The sequence below is a fragment of the Hibiscus syriacus genome, unplaced genomic scaffold (genome assembly GCF_006381635.1).
Source record: "Hibiscus syriacus cultivar Baekdansim isolate YM2019G1 unplaced genomic scaffold, ASM638163v2 tig00110937_pilon, whole genome shotgun sequence".
Lineage (NCBI taxonomy): Eukaryota > Viridiplantae > Streptophyta > Magnoliopsida > Malvales > Malvaceae > Hibiscus > Hibiscus syriacus.
This window is the reverse complement of record NW_024062922.1, coordinates 636,850-652,609: the sequence shown is the minus strand read 5'-3', so window position 1 is coordinate 652,609 and position 15,760 is coordinate 636,850. Positions and strand designations below refer to the sequence as shown.

At 35.0% G+C, this 15,760-nt stretch overlaps 2 protein-coding genes across 2 annotated transcripts; one reads left to right on the top strand and one right to left on the bottom strand.

Moving 5' to 3' along the window:
* Positions 1 to 1,711: 1,711 nt before the first annotated feature.
* Positions 1,712 to 6,329, bottom strand: LOC120147362 (KH domain-containing protein At4g18375-like). Its single transcript, XM_039160753.1, has 8 exons — positions 6,222 to 6,329; positions 5,230 to 5,878; positions 4,266 to 4,760; positions 3,927 to 4,151; positions 3,557 to 3,823; positions 2,946 to 3,001; positions 2,747 to 2,843; positions 1,712 to 2,288 (listed from the first exon to the last, which is right to left on the bottom strand). The coding sequence occupies exons 2-8, from the start codon at positions 5,821 to 5,823 to the stop codon at positions 2,157 to 2,159; spliced, it is 1,866 nt and encodes a 621-aa protein (XP_039016684.1). The 5' UTR covers positions 5,824 to 5,878; positions 6,222 to 6,329; the 3' UTR covers positions 1,712 to 2,156.
* Positions 6,330 to 12,091: 5,762 nt separating this feature from the next.
* LOC120147329 lies at positions 12,092 to 14,904 on the top strand. Its single transcript, XM_039160726.1, has 2 exons — positions 12,092 to 14,379; positions 14,486 to 14,904. The coding sequence occupies exons 1-2, from the start codon at positions 13,737 to 13,739 to the stop codon at positions 14,773 to 14,775; spliced, it is 933 nt and encodes a 310-aa protein (XP_039016657.1). The 5' UTR covers positions 12,092 to 13,736; the 3' UTR covers positions 14,776 to 14,904.
* Positions 14,905 to 15,760: the final 856 nt, after the last annotated feature.

Below are 15,760 nucleotides of genomic sequence, written 5' to 3'. Positions count from 1 at the left end.
CTGCAAGTAATAATCAATAACGAATGAATAAAGATAGGGTTTTCATCCCATAAGACCAAACAAGATCATTTCATCGAAGCTTTTACATGGCTAATAACTCTTTCATGTGTTCATTATCAACAGCTTTGAAGCTTGAATCAGTCGTACAAATTCCAGCTGAACCTATAACTATCACCTCTAACAGCATCATTAAAATGTCAACCCATATTTACAAATATGTGTCAGTTACATAGAGGGGGCAGCTACCAAAACTATAACCTCAGCCCTTCAGTCAAGGATTGTGTGAACTGTTAACCATTGTCCAGACCATACAGAGGCATAATTACAGGATGCACATATTCTGGCTAAAAGTAATGGTTAATGGAATAACTATTCAGTTTCATTCTAAATACATCTGGTCCTAAAGAATCTACCTACAGAAGAGTGGCCATCGTAAACGTAGAAACGGCAAAAGACCATATGATACACTCTAAGAAGCTAGCTAATGGTATAGACGAGAAGAAATACAAAATAGACCTGAGTTGCCTAATATAGCTACTAATAATGCAGTAAAAGATCACAAGCAAGATGGTTGATTGACCACAGAGCTCACTACATCAGAATATCATTTGAGATATGACACTGGCAGCCATAATTTCAAATGACAAAAAATAAACTCGCTGGCAACTACTAGAAGCCCCAACGGATTCAAACTGTTGCCAGACGAGATGTGAGAAATGGGAGTACTAGCATCGCTGACATGCTACAGAAATGTATAAATAATAATATTAATATCCTAAAAATTGGCAAACAACAATTAAAGAAGCAATGCACCTCGTAGTTCCTTCATAGAAGAATAAAAAGCAGTTTCACTTTGCTATAAATTACAGGAGAAGGTGAGAGGGGTCAAAAGGTTGAACAGAAAGATCGAAAGCACTGCAAGGAAAAAAGCCATGAAGAAGGGATAATGTGTTGTCTAATGGGAGGGGGGATCATATTAGAAGCCAGGTGAGTAAACATGGTGGAGAAACAAGTAACACTTCGACAATATATATGTGTTTCATTCTAGAAAAAGATGTGATAGGCACAGAAGGAAGCACCAATAATGTAGCTCATAGCATGTAACCCATTAATATCGGTATCTGACTAAAAAATAACTTTGCCAACAGAAGTATAAGGTGATTCCTTAAAAAGCTCAACTGATCTTACGTTTCAAAAGCAAGTTGAACTAGGTATTCTTGGAACAGGGAGGAGACTTCAATCATATGGATTTCCCATTTGCAACGAATGGTTTAAGAAAGCATCTCAATTCAAGATGAGAACTCTTCACAAGCATTGTCCAAGAGCCAAAAGTAAGAGGTTACATTTCCATGAAAATAAGACCCAAGGAAGCATATGAATATAGAGTGAATGCACTATACGAAATACATGATAATCAAGGTAGCTAGAGAAGCTCAGAAATAAAATATTTGTATAAGATAAATCACAATGTTCAGTTTTTGCATCAACTTCATGAAGTCAGGAGCATGGTATAAGATTCAGAATAGAGAGAAAGGAACGGAGAATATGCTTCACAGAACTGTCAGTCAGTATTCATTAACTTCCGGTGAATAACGTCCATTTTTCTTTGGAAATTTCACTACAAACCAAACATGGAAAAGATGGAGGAATAATCATCGGGATGTCATATTATACTGTCAATAGGAAGATACTCTATTGAGAAGCAGAGAGCAAGAACTGGGAAGGTAGAAATATAATAAGCAAACATGCTATGAGTATGTCAATTACGATAATTGAAATATCTAGGTGCAAACATCAATTTCAGAGTATAAAATATTGGAAGGCAGAAAGCCATACTAAGAAAAGACCTCATATAACAGTTGCTGAGAAAGAAATATCCTAGAAACTCTAAGATAGGGCAGACGGGGAACAGACGAATAGTTTAAGCGACGGAGACAACCTAACTCCCATGAATGCAAAATCAGCAGCAAATCTTCCAGAATGATCTTGAAAACCAAGTGTCATGGAAGGAACATGGAGCTTGCTGGATGAAAACTAGAATAAGAAGCCGATCTCCAAACACCAAACCTAAGGGAACGACCAAGAGGGAACATTTGATGGGGAGAACTCTAAGATTTTAACTATTCACCTTCATCTATCAAGAATATCTTTAAGATTCAGGTGGCCATTATAAATGCCTGAATCAAGTTTTCAGCTTCACGCTTCTGTTGCGGAGTGCCAGTTATAAGAGCAACACATTCCCCTCGGGAGGATTTGGGTTCAGAAATTTCAATCGTCGCCCCTGATATCTGAAAGATAACAAAGCAGTGTAAGAATACAATTCAATCACGTAGATTCCCACAATATTATGAGGGAAGAAACAATACAAATGTTTATTACATGTCATGTCCACTGCTAGGACCAATAGACCAGAGATAACATATTAATTTTCAAGCGTACAACTTAATAAAAAAGCATCTTCTTAGAAGAATACCATCACATAGCATAAATAAATATTGAAGCATAAACTAATTTCATAAAGACAGATCAACTTTCCTACTTTGGGGATATCAAAAGAATATTAAATGGAAAAAAAATTCTGCCACTTACTACATAAAGCATCCTAGAACAAAAACTTGCCAAATACAATTTTGTAGTTATTCAAATCCTTAACTCCATTCATCTCAATAAAAGTCTTATTATTTAGCTTAACAATTATTAGGATCATACAAGATCAAGGAGCAGGACTTAATAGTGATAAACCTACCTTCCTTATGTTAGATAAATTGAGCCCTCCTCTGCCCAACACTTTACCAACTGCATTAGCAGGGATCATTATTTCAAGAGTTGACGATGGAGCCAATCTGCATGAAGATAATAAATGGAAGATGTAGATTCTTGTAGAAGGGTATGAAATTCAGAAGATAAACCTTAAGCACAATTTCTGAGAAGCATGATATACCCACCCTCCATACAGCTTTGATGAATATGAGGACATGGACCCATAGTCATTATCACCCATCTATTGAAGCGGAAGACAACAAGATATGTCAGAAAAAAATCAAAACAATAATGGGCAAAAACACATTCTGAAAGAAAGAAACAATAAAATTGCAGGGTAACACAGAAGGGCTTCTGACAGATAAGCAAAAATAACCACAAACAACAAAACACATCCCACCTCCAAGTTGGTGCAGATTCAATTGAAAGAACAGAAGCTGCAATAAAGCATGCGAAACAAAAAACAGATTTTCATTGATAAATGAAAATTCTAATTCATCAATAACCCTTAAATATAACCCAAAAAACCTCAACCCAAAAATTAGGGAACTCTTTAACACCAAAAAGTAAAGCATACTCAAATGCTTATACTGAGAGGTGATCAATTGCCAATCACTTAAATTTCAGCCAATCAATTCATTCGCCTAATTTATAAACTTGTAATCATATTGTTTCACAGGGAGACAAACAAGTTCTTTATAATGATGATGCATGCAGATGAACTCAATGTTGAGCAGGAAAATAATAGGAAAAATAGACATATATGATGGTTAACAACAATTTCACGATTATTTACCGGCAGGCTTTCATATCCATAGAGGCTACTTGAAGACAGCACACCAAGGCCACTTCCATTTTCACCCCTTTGAACAAAACCCAAAGGAGCAACTGGAGGAACAGAAGACAAAACAAATGGCAGTGAAAGACTGGCACCAGCTGAGTAGAGAGAACCTGCAGCTATAGAAGGGTTATGACCACTGTCCTTCTCTTTCAAAACATCATCCCGGAGCCTTAAAACAATCTGTATAAGTGCATCTCTTACGCTACTAACTTCACCAGCAAACTACAAAATGAAGAGTTAGCATACAAAACTGCTGCAATAAAGGAAAACGAAAACAACAATGATCAATCTTGAGAGAGAGAGAAAGAGTACAAAAGATAACAACCTCAATGAGCTCATCATTAGCATCAGCACCTTTTGTTATACGGATACCAGCTTTAGTTCTCTTCCGAATTTCATTTATAATAGAACCGCCTTTTCCAATAATACAACCAATAACTTTAGATGGAACAAGGAGCCTCATTGTCACAGTATCACCATCTTCATCATTGATCTTCCCTTGCAGCAACAAGACAGCTTCAACAGCCATGGATTTTAAATCATCAGGTGACTGTCAAGTCAAACCACATTCAGACATCAGAAAATAGAACAGATCTAACTATTTTATGAACTTCAGAAAAAATAATAGCAAGATCCGGGTAGAGAAATTGAACTAGGGGCATACCTCTGTAGCGATGACAGTGATAACACACTCATCATGGTCAGCCTTTGCATCATCAACCTCGATACAAGCACCACTCGCCTGTCTTATATTTTTAAGAGTACTCCCTCCTCTACCAATGACACAACCAATATTTTTAAATGGGCATAGTACTTTGATTATTAACTCTTCAGAGTTAGAGGCACCAGCAAAACCAGGAACCAGAGGAAGTGCAGATGAATACACAGGCCAGGTACTCCCTGTATATCCCTGAAGATCTCGCTTATGTGCAGCACCCAATATTTGCGGAACTGATCTAGAAGGTGCAATGGCATCAGAATTTGGATATAAACCACCCGGTGGATAGATAGGGACCTCGGCTGGGATAATGATGCTTGGAGCTGGAGGAGCTTCTGCAACTGTTGTCTCAAGAGGGATCTCTTCTCTGGGACTGAACTTGTACATGATTGCAGAAACAGAAAAAAGTGCTTTCTTAACAGCTTCCGGCTCACCGGTTATCTATTCACAGCAGAGAGGAAACTTCAAAAACTGACCAAAGATTATATAATATAGAATCATATGGTGTCACTTTTACTGCATATTATAGTTATGTCAGTCATATATGAACATGATAAATTTAGAATTAGTATAGTCTCACACAGATCAACCTGTATTGAATTTAAACTATGATTGATGTTTCCACAGCTCACTGTAACAGTTGAGAAATGATGATTAAGGTGCAAATAATGTCAACAGTTGTAGAATCTATTCATTATAACAGTTGACGTAGATTCAACCTAGTTGTGGCCATATCTTTTACAAAATATAGGCATTACATTAACTACCAAATTCAAGTAATACAACAGTAAAAGTCCCAACAAATAGTTGTTGTGGAATATAATAAAACCCAATGCTCACACAACAGGCAACTCAAACACATAATCAAGACTGCCTAAAAGAAATAAAATTATTTGCAAACAAGACGAACCTGAACAAAGTTGTCAATGTCCATGGCACAAGAATGGCTCGGATCACTGGCATCCTTAGCAATAACTTTAATGTTACTTCCTGTCTTTCCCCTCAGTTTCTTAATAGTTGTGCCAGCCTTGCCAATAATATTTGCAGATTGGCTAGACGGAACAAGAATTTGACATTCCTCCCTATGCTTATCAGCACGCTTCTTATCTGAATCCCCCATGACAGCCACTGCATTTGCAATTGACGTGTGAACTCTAAGAAGAGCATCTTGAGCCGCACATAATGGTTTTTTGTGATTAAATCCATCTTCTACGTCAACGTCTTCCTTCTCTTTTACATAACAATATATAGTTATAACCCTATCCTTAGCACCGGGATATGGATCAACCACTTTAATCTTTGCCCTCGTTTCCTGCCTAATTGAATTTATGACTTTACCACCTTTACCAATTACACTTCCAATCACCCCATCAGGGCAAAGTATTCTATAAGCGACTAATTCATCATTATTTTTTTCATCTTTATCATTGAACCTTCTCTTGTTGTTCCTATTATCCCCATCATGAGCTCTTTGGCCTCGAGAACGCTTAACACTCTCACCCATTGTTGTGGAATTTCAAATAAATTGCAGACACTGTAAACCAAGTTTGTCCCGACTCCTGAGGCAAACAAATTGAGATTTAAACATCATTTAACGAAATCCAAAGATACCCTAAAACGGAAAACAATCGACTACTAGACCGACATGACAAACTACACTGCATAACAAAAATATATGTCCTTAGATTGATTCATGTTTGTTCCCTTATGAATATTTTCCATTGAAATAAAAGGGATACAGATAAGAAAAAGAAAAATAGTGAAAACCCCTAATGCCACCCGGCGGGGGGAGGAAAAACAAAGAAAAGAAACGAAAAAGGGAGATTCGAAGGAAAGCCAGTTTGAGAAATAAAGTCCAGAAACAACCCTAAAGAGATTCAGAAAATTAAACAAGAAAAATACCTCCAACGCTGAAAAGAAGGGGAACTGATAGAAACAGGGAAATAGAGAGCTTTGCTACTCTTATGGTCCTCGGGCTAGGTTTTCTTTGATTTGATTTTTCTAGTAAAAAAATTCTCTCTTGTTTTTCTTGCACCGCCTCGGATTGATTTTCTATAAAAGAAAATTTTGACAACCCAGTGGATTGGGCTTGGGTTCACTAGTATGGAGAAAACCCTTATCTGTCGACAAATAAAACCCAAAAAGAGAAATGAATTTCAACATCTATACGAATTAACAAGACTTTGAAAATACCCAGGCCTAATAATTTTGAGCGGAATGAACCCATTTAAACTTATCCACAGATCCAATCTTTCGCCAAGGCATCTGGTTTTCCGCTCGATTATTTTGAGCGAAATTTGTTCCTTTCCCCTAAAACAGAAACCGATCTCTTTCGAGATTAAATGTACTGAAGGCATTTACTCCACTTAAAAATTTAAAATTTAATTTTATAATTTAGTTTTGTGAAATTAAGTTAACTTCTTCATTCCTGTTTAATATATTTTTTTGTTAATAAATGATTGTTATATCCCAATAAGGATTCTCTTAATGTATTATTCTCGTGTCTAGTAATCATCGGAAAACCACATAACATTCTTAATTATACTTGGGGGTTTTCAAAAGATCTAAAGAGATGTCTGGAAGAAGGATCTTGAAGATCTAAATCTCAAGAAGTCTTGACTAACTGATATGACATTAGACAGTTTTACGTGATCTACTGGAATAAAATCCATCATCATATCCACTCAACTTACTAATCTACAAGTAGTCATTATAATCATATGGCTAACATAGGTACTAAAGACTTGTTATAAAACCTCTCAAGCATGTTTGAGAGATGAGATACAACCTCGATGAAATCGTTTCACCTTTATTACCCTTTACGCTACCTCCACATGGAGATATAGCACTTGGACACCAACCAATGATCGATCTACCACTTGTTGTGGTTCTCCGTCCAAACCAAAATGGATGAACAATCAATAACAACCATAATTCATTTGGTCCTATAGTGAGCGTGAAACATGTCTTATCAGAAAATAATAAGTCGAAATGCACCTTAAAGGTAAAATACTCAACATCATCCCACGTCTTCCCCCCTAAAAATTTTCCCAACGTATGTGGCTATTTTCGGTCAACGCTTGTTAGGGGTGATCCAACAATTAATTCGATCACCGACCAAACTGAATTACTCAAAATTGAACTAACCAACCCTTTTTCCTTTAATCGTTAACTGAATTAGAATTATTTTTGAAATAGATTAATAGAACCGAAAAAAATAATTAATTCAATCATCAATTTTTAGCGAAAAATGACGAGTTTGTAATATATGAATAGTTAGGTGATCATTTTTCAACTTTTAATTGTTAAGAGACTCAACAATGCATCACCCTATAATTGAGGGATAATTTGTGTACTTTATCCTAAAAAATAAATAAAAAGGCGTTAATAAAAGGGTAAACTACATGGGGACGACAAAACTATGGTAAAAAATTATTTGATCACTCACGTTTCAATTTGATCAATCAGACCATCCAACTATTTAAATGCTTAAATCAAGTCACTTGTTGTTAACATTTAACGGTGTAGGTGATGTGGCAATTAAATCATTTTGGTATATTACACAATTGATCCATGTTACTTTTATATTCTTTCAATTTAGACCTAATTTTAATAAATTAAAATAAATTTAACCCTCGAATCAGGTGGTGTCATGTGTCATTAGTGACAAATGTCATGACACATATCATCATTCAATTAGATGACTAAATTTATTTTAATTTATTTGTAATTAATAGATTCATTTTCCTCCAATTAGAGGGTGAAAAACAAATCAACAAAGAAAAGGGGCAAAAGGGATTCAAACATGGAACCTTCTGGGTAATGGAGCATGCAACAAACCACTGTTAAAAGGTTATCATTTGATATAGTTTAGACAACAAATAGTATATATATGTTGTATCTTAATATATAAACACTTTCCTTAAATTCATAATATTTTATATTCTTAACTTTTAAAAATATATTTTATTTTTGTCTTAACTTATAAATTTAGTTTGTTATAATTTTAATATAAAAATATATGTTTTAATCTTATATTCACTTAAAAGTATATTTTATTATTAGTTTAACTTAAAAATATATTTTATTTTTATCTTAACCTTTAAAAAATATTTTTAAAGTATCTTAACTTAAAATATATTTTATTGTTAAGTTAAAATATATTTTGAAATTAATATATTTTTAAAAATATATTTTTAAAATTTAAGATAATAATAAAATATATTTTAATTTAAAATAAGAATAAAATATATTATTAAATGAAAATAAAAATAATATATTTTTATATTAAAATAAGAATAAAATAGATTTATAAGTTAAGACAAAAATAAAATATATTTTTAATTTAAAATAAGAATAAAATATATGTTTAAGTGAAGATAATAATAATATATTGTTTATATTAAAATTAGAATAAAATAAATTTTTAAGTTAAGAAAAAAATAACTATATTTTTAAAAGTTAAGAATATAAAATATTATGAATTTAAGTAAAGTGTTTATATATTAAGATATAAGATATATATTATTTATTGTTTAAATTGTCTCGAATGATAACCTTATTTTAGATTTGAATCCTCTTTTTGTCAATTTTCTTTGTTGATTTATTTTATTTCAACGAGAGGGTGACACGTGTTACCTTATGATTAAAGGAAAATAAGTTAAAATAAATTTAGTTTTTTAACCAAATGATGATACGTGTCATGGTATTTGTCGGCAAAACTTTCGAGATAATATTCTGAAAGAAATTAATTCACGAGCTAATGCACTCCCAAAATTAATTGCTCAAATAGGGTGAAATCCACAGTGTTGGCCGTAGGTCGTCATGCCTTCCGGGTGACCTACTAGGTCGCCATGTCTTCCTAGCGACCTACAAGAGATTGCATGTTCCATGCACGTCCTAACACGTTGGGCATCCGAAGCCATCCGACCGAGGCCATCCGAACGAGCTATGCGAGGGCAACCGAGCGAGCTATGCGAGGGAATCCGAGGGCAACCGAGCGAGGGTAGGTCGCCCGGAGTGCATGGCGACCTACCCTCGCTCGGTTGCCCTCGGATTCCCTCGCATAGCTCGCTTGGTTGCCCTCGCATAGCTCGTTCGGATGGCCTCGGTCGGATGGCCTCAGTCGGATGACCTCTGTCGGATGGCCTCGGATGCCCAGCGTGTTGGGACGTGCATGGCACATGCAATCTCTTGTAGCTCGCCAGGAAGACATGGCGACTTACGGCCAACTGTGGATTTCACCTTATTTGAGCAATTAATATTGGGAGTGCTTTATCTAGTGAATTAATTTTTTCCAGAACATTATCTCGAAAGTTTTGCCGATATTTGTCACTAATGACACATGAAACCACTTAATTCGATTATTAAATTTATTTTAATTTATTAAAATTATGATCTAATTGAAAAAATATATAAATAACATGAATTAATTATATAATTATATCAAAATGATTTAAATGTCATATTATCTATACCGTTAAATATTAATTATAGGTAGATTAATTGAAATATTTAAATAATTAAATAGTCTGATTAATCAAATTAAAACGTAAATAATAAAAAAATTTTTTGACTATATTTTGGTTATTCCCGTGTACCCTAAATAAAAAGGTCCCTGAAATTCTCCGCCGATTATCTTTTCCATTTATCGTATAAATTCCACTCTTCCTCTCTAATATTTTTCCATTTCTTTGAAACTAAACTTCATTTTGTTATTTTCATTTTTTGAACTTTGGTCACTGCAAATCCAATGGCTGCCATCGTCCAAGGAGTTGGGGCTGCTGCTGCTTTATCATTATCACCGTCCAATTCTTTCGTTTCCAAGAAGTTTCTTATTTCTCCGTTTAAATCCTTCTGCGGTTCGTTGCTCTTTACTCTATTCTTTTCGATTTTCATTTCATTTAATTGCTTTTAATTTTTTTATTTAATATTGAATATGTTCAGTGAGGAAAGCGCCGTGCCCTGTGGTGGTCAGATCTGATGGTAGCTTGGTGTGAGATAGGAGATTCAAGTGTTGTAAACCTGGGTTCGAACTCCAAAAGTTGAAAGCTCAAACATGGCATGAAATTTAGTTTCAAGCCGAAATAATTGGCCTGTTTAAATGTGATTATCAAACTTGAAAGGACCCCATTTGTTCCATGTGACAAATTAGTGTCCCTCAAAAGAAAATGTTATGAAAGAAAAAGTAATTCTCTTGTTCAGTGGTTTTATCTATGTTATCTGGGCATGTCTGATTTCCTTAAAGAAACTCAGGAATACCCATGTCTTTCTTTCATGATTTTTCACCCGCCAAGAAGCTTTCTTCATTGTTTCATATATCATTTTGATGAAATAAGGTGTAGTTACTGTTTTTTTCTTTATATGTATTATTATTATTATTATCTTACTTTGTATTAGTGCAAATTATATGTTGTTGCATCTGTAATGGTAATTTATAAAGACTAGTTGCAAGAACGCTAATTTTTGGGTTTTTTGAAAAAGATATTTTCCATAAAGTGAACGGAATTGGGATCATTAGTTTTCATTCTTCATCATAGTGACACATAATATTAGGTTTTTCAATCCTAAAAATCAATGTATATACTCTTTGACAAATTTAAAGTACACCCTATGCCCTGAATTGGTATAGTGGGATGAGGCTTTAGGTGTTTGAGCAAGGTCATAGGTTTGAATGCCATTGTGAATGTAGAAAACTGGGTTGAGAGGGTTGTCTAAAACCCTTCAATATTTGATCCGCATTAGTCGTTCAATGATTCGAATAATGGTGGTTATAAAAAAGGTCCTATGCCCTGTGATATGCTGTGGATTCTCTCATTCAAGAATGCCAGTAAGGTTCAAGTTATTTGATGGTTTTGCATTGGATAGGGTATTTTCTTGTCCGAAATTCTTTATCTTGCATTAGTCTTGCAATGTGAAATTTCGATGATTGCAGGTATTGACTATGATCAATATTCGGTTCCTCCTTTAGTCGGACTTCTGATGCCTAGGCCGTCCTTCTTCTGGTAAGCAAGCTACATTGTGTATCTAACTCTAATTTGTTAAACTAATCAAATTCTTTGAAAGTAATTCAACTTCCCGCTCTTGAATGGATATTTTCAAATCCTGCTTTGCCCATTTTGCTTCATTTCTTATCTAGTTTCACCGTAGATCACTTCCAACCCCATCCTCATGTTATGTGTTTGCTTCACTGTCATCCTATTATTTTACAACAGCTGCTGGTACATGGCTTTCAATGCTGGATAATTATTGGATGTTCCAGGGATAGGGACAGGAGAAAAACACCACTGTGAGAAGAATATGATTTCGGTAATCGTTTATGGATATAGACCATGGAGTCATATATAAATTGAAGAAATGGGGAATGATTAACAGTGAAGTGGTTAGGGTGGGGGAAATGTGAATGAATAAACCTTTGGTGCTTTACAATTAGGATTGCTCTCCTTCTGGCTTGTGCAACTAGCCTCTTGAAGAAGCAACATCCTTTTAACCAGTTGTTGCCTTGTGTTATGGTGACTTGTACAAGATGTCTCTGAAATGCAAACAAAGCATAGTTTACTATGTATACTTCACTTGTCAATTATAATATCTCTAGTTTAATTAATTCCCGACATAAATACATATTCTCTTTTGGGTAAAACATCCTCCACACTCTTTCAATACATTTTTCACCGACTTTATAGATAGTCTCCAAGTGTTTACTACAGAAACTGAGAAAAATCATTTTTCTTCCTGGCATCGTTTTGCTGCTACTATACCCTGTATTAATTCAATGTTAGCTGATAGTCAATGTCAATCTTTATGCAAGAAAATAAGATCAACTTTAAAAATCACCTATGACATAAGATGCTGGATGTGTTTTTAGTATGCGTTAAGCATATTCAGTGTTTATTTCAACTGGAATTAATTGAAATCTTGTTAAGAATTTGTAATTTGGGATGTTCTCTGGTGCTACTAGGGGATTTTCCTGAAATCCTGTCTGTTAAGAAGAATAGTACGACTCTGCATTTGTTGCAGAATGAGGACCTTCAGAATCATTGTGTAGGAAAGTCTTATATTACAATCTCATTTTGGCAATCTTGGCTACAAGGAGTGATTGTTGTTGTTCTCATTGGCTTCTTTTGGGTGCATTTAGTAGGGGGTATTTGACACTTCTTCAGGAAAATCGATTTATTTTCCAAGAGTGTAAAATTGAAAGAAGAAATTCATAAGTCTCATGTGCTAGTGCGTTCTTTGCTTTGTTCGCTTGAATGGTTCTTAGTTTACGAAACTTGTTACAATAGTTTCCAACAATAATAGGTAAAGTTTTAGACATTTATTACTTGATTTTATGATTTTTAATACAGTGAGAGAGATGTTTGTAACATTTCTTCGCCATTCTCTGCACAATACATGCACCTTTGACACTTGTATTGAGCATCAAATCACTAGTATGATTTTTTTTTCTTTTTCATATTCTTGAAGCTGTTGGGTACAATTAGTTTATAAACATGTTGCAAGAATGACCCTTGTTACTCCGTTCTTTGCTTTCTTTTTGTTGAGTAATGCTAAAAATTGGATACCTTGAATGACATCGGTTTTTTGGTAGGAATTCCTAAGTATATAATAAAGTTGAATATATATATATGTGTGTCTGTGTGTGTTTGTTGAACATGAGCACGTATTAGTGGTTGGTACCAAGTCCTGGCCACGTAGATATGACATTGGAAAAGTCCTTGGATGCAACCTCTTTCCTTTTATGTTTTACTCCATGTTCCAAAACTACCCCGTAACGGACACTCGAAATCAGTTGCCAGGTTGTTTCATGGCCTTGTGGAAGTTGGCGTCCTTCCTATGTGGTTTTTACATTTGTTTCGCATGATTAGATACTCTCCGTGGTTATTTATGACTGCTATAAATGTGGATTATTATTGCGGACGAGGCCTCTTTAAAGTTGTATCAGCATGGATTTTTTATGGTAACTTTTTCCATTTTATGCTTTTTGTGGCTTATTGGTTTTTATTAGAATGTCATTTACAGAAGGATTTGTATTTGATGTATGGAAAGTTTATAAACTCTATACACTGTCACCGAACTACAGGTTGCTGCATTTGTCCCTATGTTGGACAGAACTAATTTATTAATTAGTAAAGCTTAACTAAAAAGCACACCCTAATTATATTGCCTTAGAAATTGAAATTTATAGATTTTTACATCTTAAGAATCTTAAAGTTTTAGTGCTCATTAATGATGTGGTTTATATACTGTCTGACCATTCATTAATTGGTATTAATCCCTATGACCTTTTTCTTTGCCCTGAAAAAGGCTATAAAATGGGGTGAGAGCAGGGCCTTCATCTACATCATTGTCTCCTTAAGCTTTCCAGTTTTTGTCTTTTCTTGAAAAGAGTTCAATCTTGTGTCTTTCTTAGCTTTTACCATGAATTCCCCTGTGGCTAGAGAAGATGAAGAGAAGCAGGCGGGTACCAGACCATGCGCCTGCTACAACAAAGTAATCAACAAATATAGGGCTCTAGGTGGCCACCGCAAGATTAATCAGGAGGGTAAGACATTAGGGACCTTGAATTATATTGGTTCTTCAAGTAAGTCCACAGACACTAGCAGGAGTGCCCCTGCATCCCTACCAAACAGCCAGCAAAACTCCTCGCCTCGTGTGAACAACCTAACCCCGTTCACTAGAACATCTCCTTCATTTGAGCCCTCTAGGGTGTTCGGCTCAAATGAAACAAACCATGCAAGCATGACTGGGTTCACCGGTGGCAACCCCGGAGTTGCCCAAACTCAGATTTCTATGTTTCCAAACTATTCATATGGTTCTGGTTGTGCTTGTCGCCATGGTAGTTTGGCTTCAGGGGGATTTGCTCCAACTGGTCCCCATGCAGCCATGTCTTCTGCTGCGTTTGCTCTGTCTAGCATTGTTGTAACCACTGGCTCTCAAATAGATACTTCATTACATTTGGGCCCAAATGAAGTTTGTCAGTTTAATACCGATGAATTTCAGATTAGCCGCGATGGTTTACCACCTACACGTGGAGATGCCTTGCGGAACATACAAGGTCTTGGTAAGCTTTCAAATCCTACCTTTGCTGTAACTAACCATGACCTTGCTTTCGGGTAATATCACTTGCCTATCTTCAATGATCTATTTCTGTTTGTGCCTTTTCTCAGGTCCTCCTCCAAGCTCAACCCCGGACAAAGCCGGTCAGAATGACAGTAGAAGTTTGGTTACGTGCAAACAAGGTAAGAGGCCCTACTTCGCTGATGAATCTGGGAAGCCTGATGTAACAAATGCGTCGAAAAAACCTAAGATTTCACCTGGTGCTCATATGGAATCTGAGAATCTTGTGAAAAAAATGCTACCTCTTTTTGTGGATGTTGATGATTCAATTCCTGCACCGAAAGCCTTATTTGAAGCCGAGGAATGTCCAGAAGATGTAGATTTGTCTCTGCATCTGTAAGCTTGTTTTTCTCTCTGAAATAAATAAATAAATAATAGTACAACTGTAGAAGAATAAAGGAATGGTTTCTCTTGCCTTCCTCACACCTGAATCGAAATGAAGAAAGAGTTGTAGTTCAACTATGTACCGATGAACCATCCAGGTTCATAACTGTCGGGTTGATTTTATAAAGTCCATTATCATCAAATTGATTGTTGATATGTGCAGTTTTGATTAATCTTTTCATCGCTTCACTAAGTTTTCAGTTTTGCTTCACTAGGAAACTGACAGTTTGAAAAGTAGGGTTGAGAAATAGCTGATTTGGAAGTGAGTGTCGAATATGGATATACTTTGTCGTTTTACATGTTTTCTGAAGGTCTTTGGAGGTTTATTTTTTCGTACTCATGTCGGAATATATATTTTTCATGAACAATCAAGCTGTCATTCGGTTGAAATTCGACCAGATGGCGTGGTTGGTGGTTCAACTGTGCACCATAGGAATTTTATCAGAGTGATGCCATTTGAAGAATTGATGGACAAGTTTAATAAGAGTGCCATTCCACAGTCGAATCGATTCTTTTAATTGGGTGTAGGAAGGAACAAGAGTGTTTTTATAGTGATTCTAGAATCTATAATGAGGGAATATGAGAAAATAAAGAACAATTTAGTCAATCGGTCAAATGTGTTTGCTTATGTAGGAATACATATCTTAACAAAAGAGAGACATCATATGTTAATGTATAATTCGAAATAAACCCCAATGGCAAGAGCAAGCGTTTGAACTTTTAATCAAATCCTTAGGATTGAACTTTGATGACGATAAATTAAATTAAAATTTTATAATAATATTTGTATATGTTGGACTATACTTAAATTAAGAGAAACTTTTTTTACTAAAAATCAAAAGATAATTTAGGAAACTAGAAGATATACACGAGAAAAAATGAGTTTAAAATTAAGAGTTTTATGCTGGCTGTATATATAAGTCCTTAAAATTCAAATAAAA

What these genes read in the sequence shown, in the direction of transcription:
- LOC120147362 (XM_039160753.1), bottom strand. Translation starts at nt 5,823, where the DNA reads ATGGGTGAGAGTGTTAAGCGTTCTCGAGGCCAAAGAGCTCATGATGGG. An exon ending in TCACTGTCATCGCTACAGAG is followed by an intron (nt 4,152 to 4,265) that starts GTATGCCCCTAG and finishes TTGACTTGACAG; the next exon opens with TCACCTGATGATTTAAAATC. An exon ending in CTAATGATGAGCTCATTGAG is followed by an intron (nt 3,824 to 3,926) that starts GTTGTTATCTTT and finishes TTCATTTTGTAG; the next exon opens with TTTGCTGGTGAAGTTAGTAG.
- LOC120147329 (XM_039160726.1), top strand. Translation starts at nt 13,737, where the DNA reads ATGAATTCCCCTGTGGCTAGAGAAGATGAAGAGAAGCAGGCGGGTACC. An exon ending in GCGGAACATACAAGGTCTTG is followed by an intron (nt 14,380 to 14,485) that starts GTAAGCTTTCAA and finishes GCCTTTTCTCAG; the next exon opens with GTCCTCCTCCAAGCTCAACC.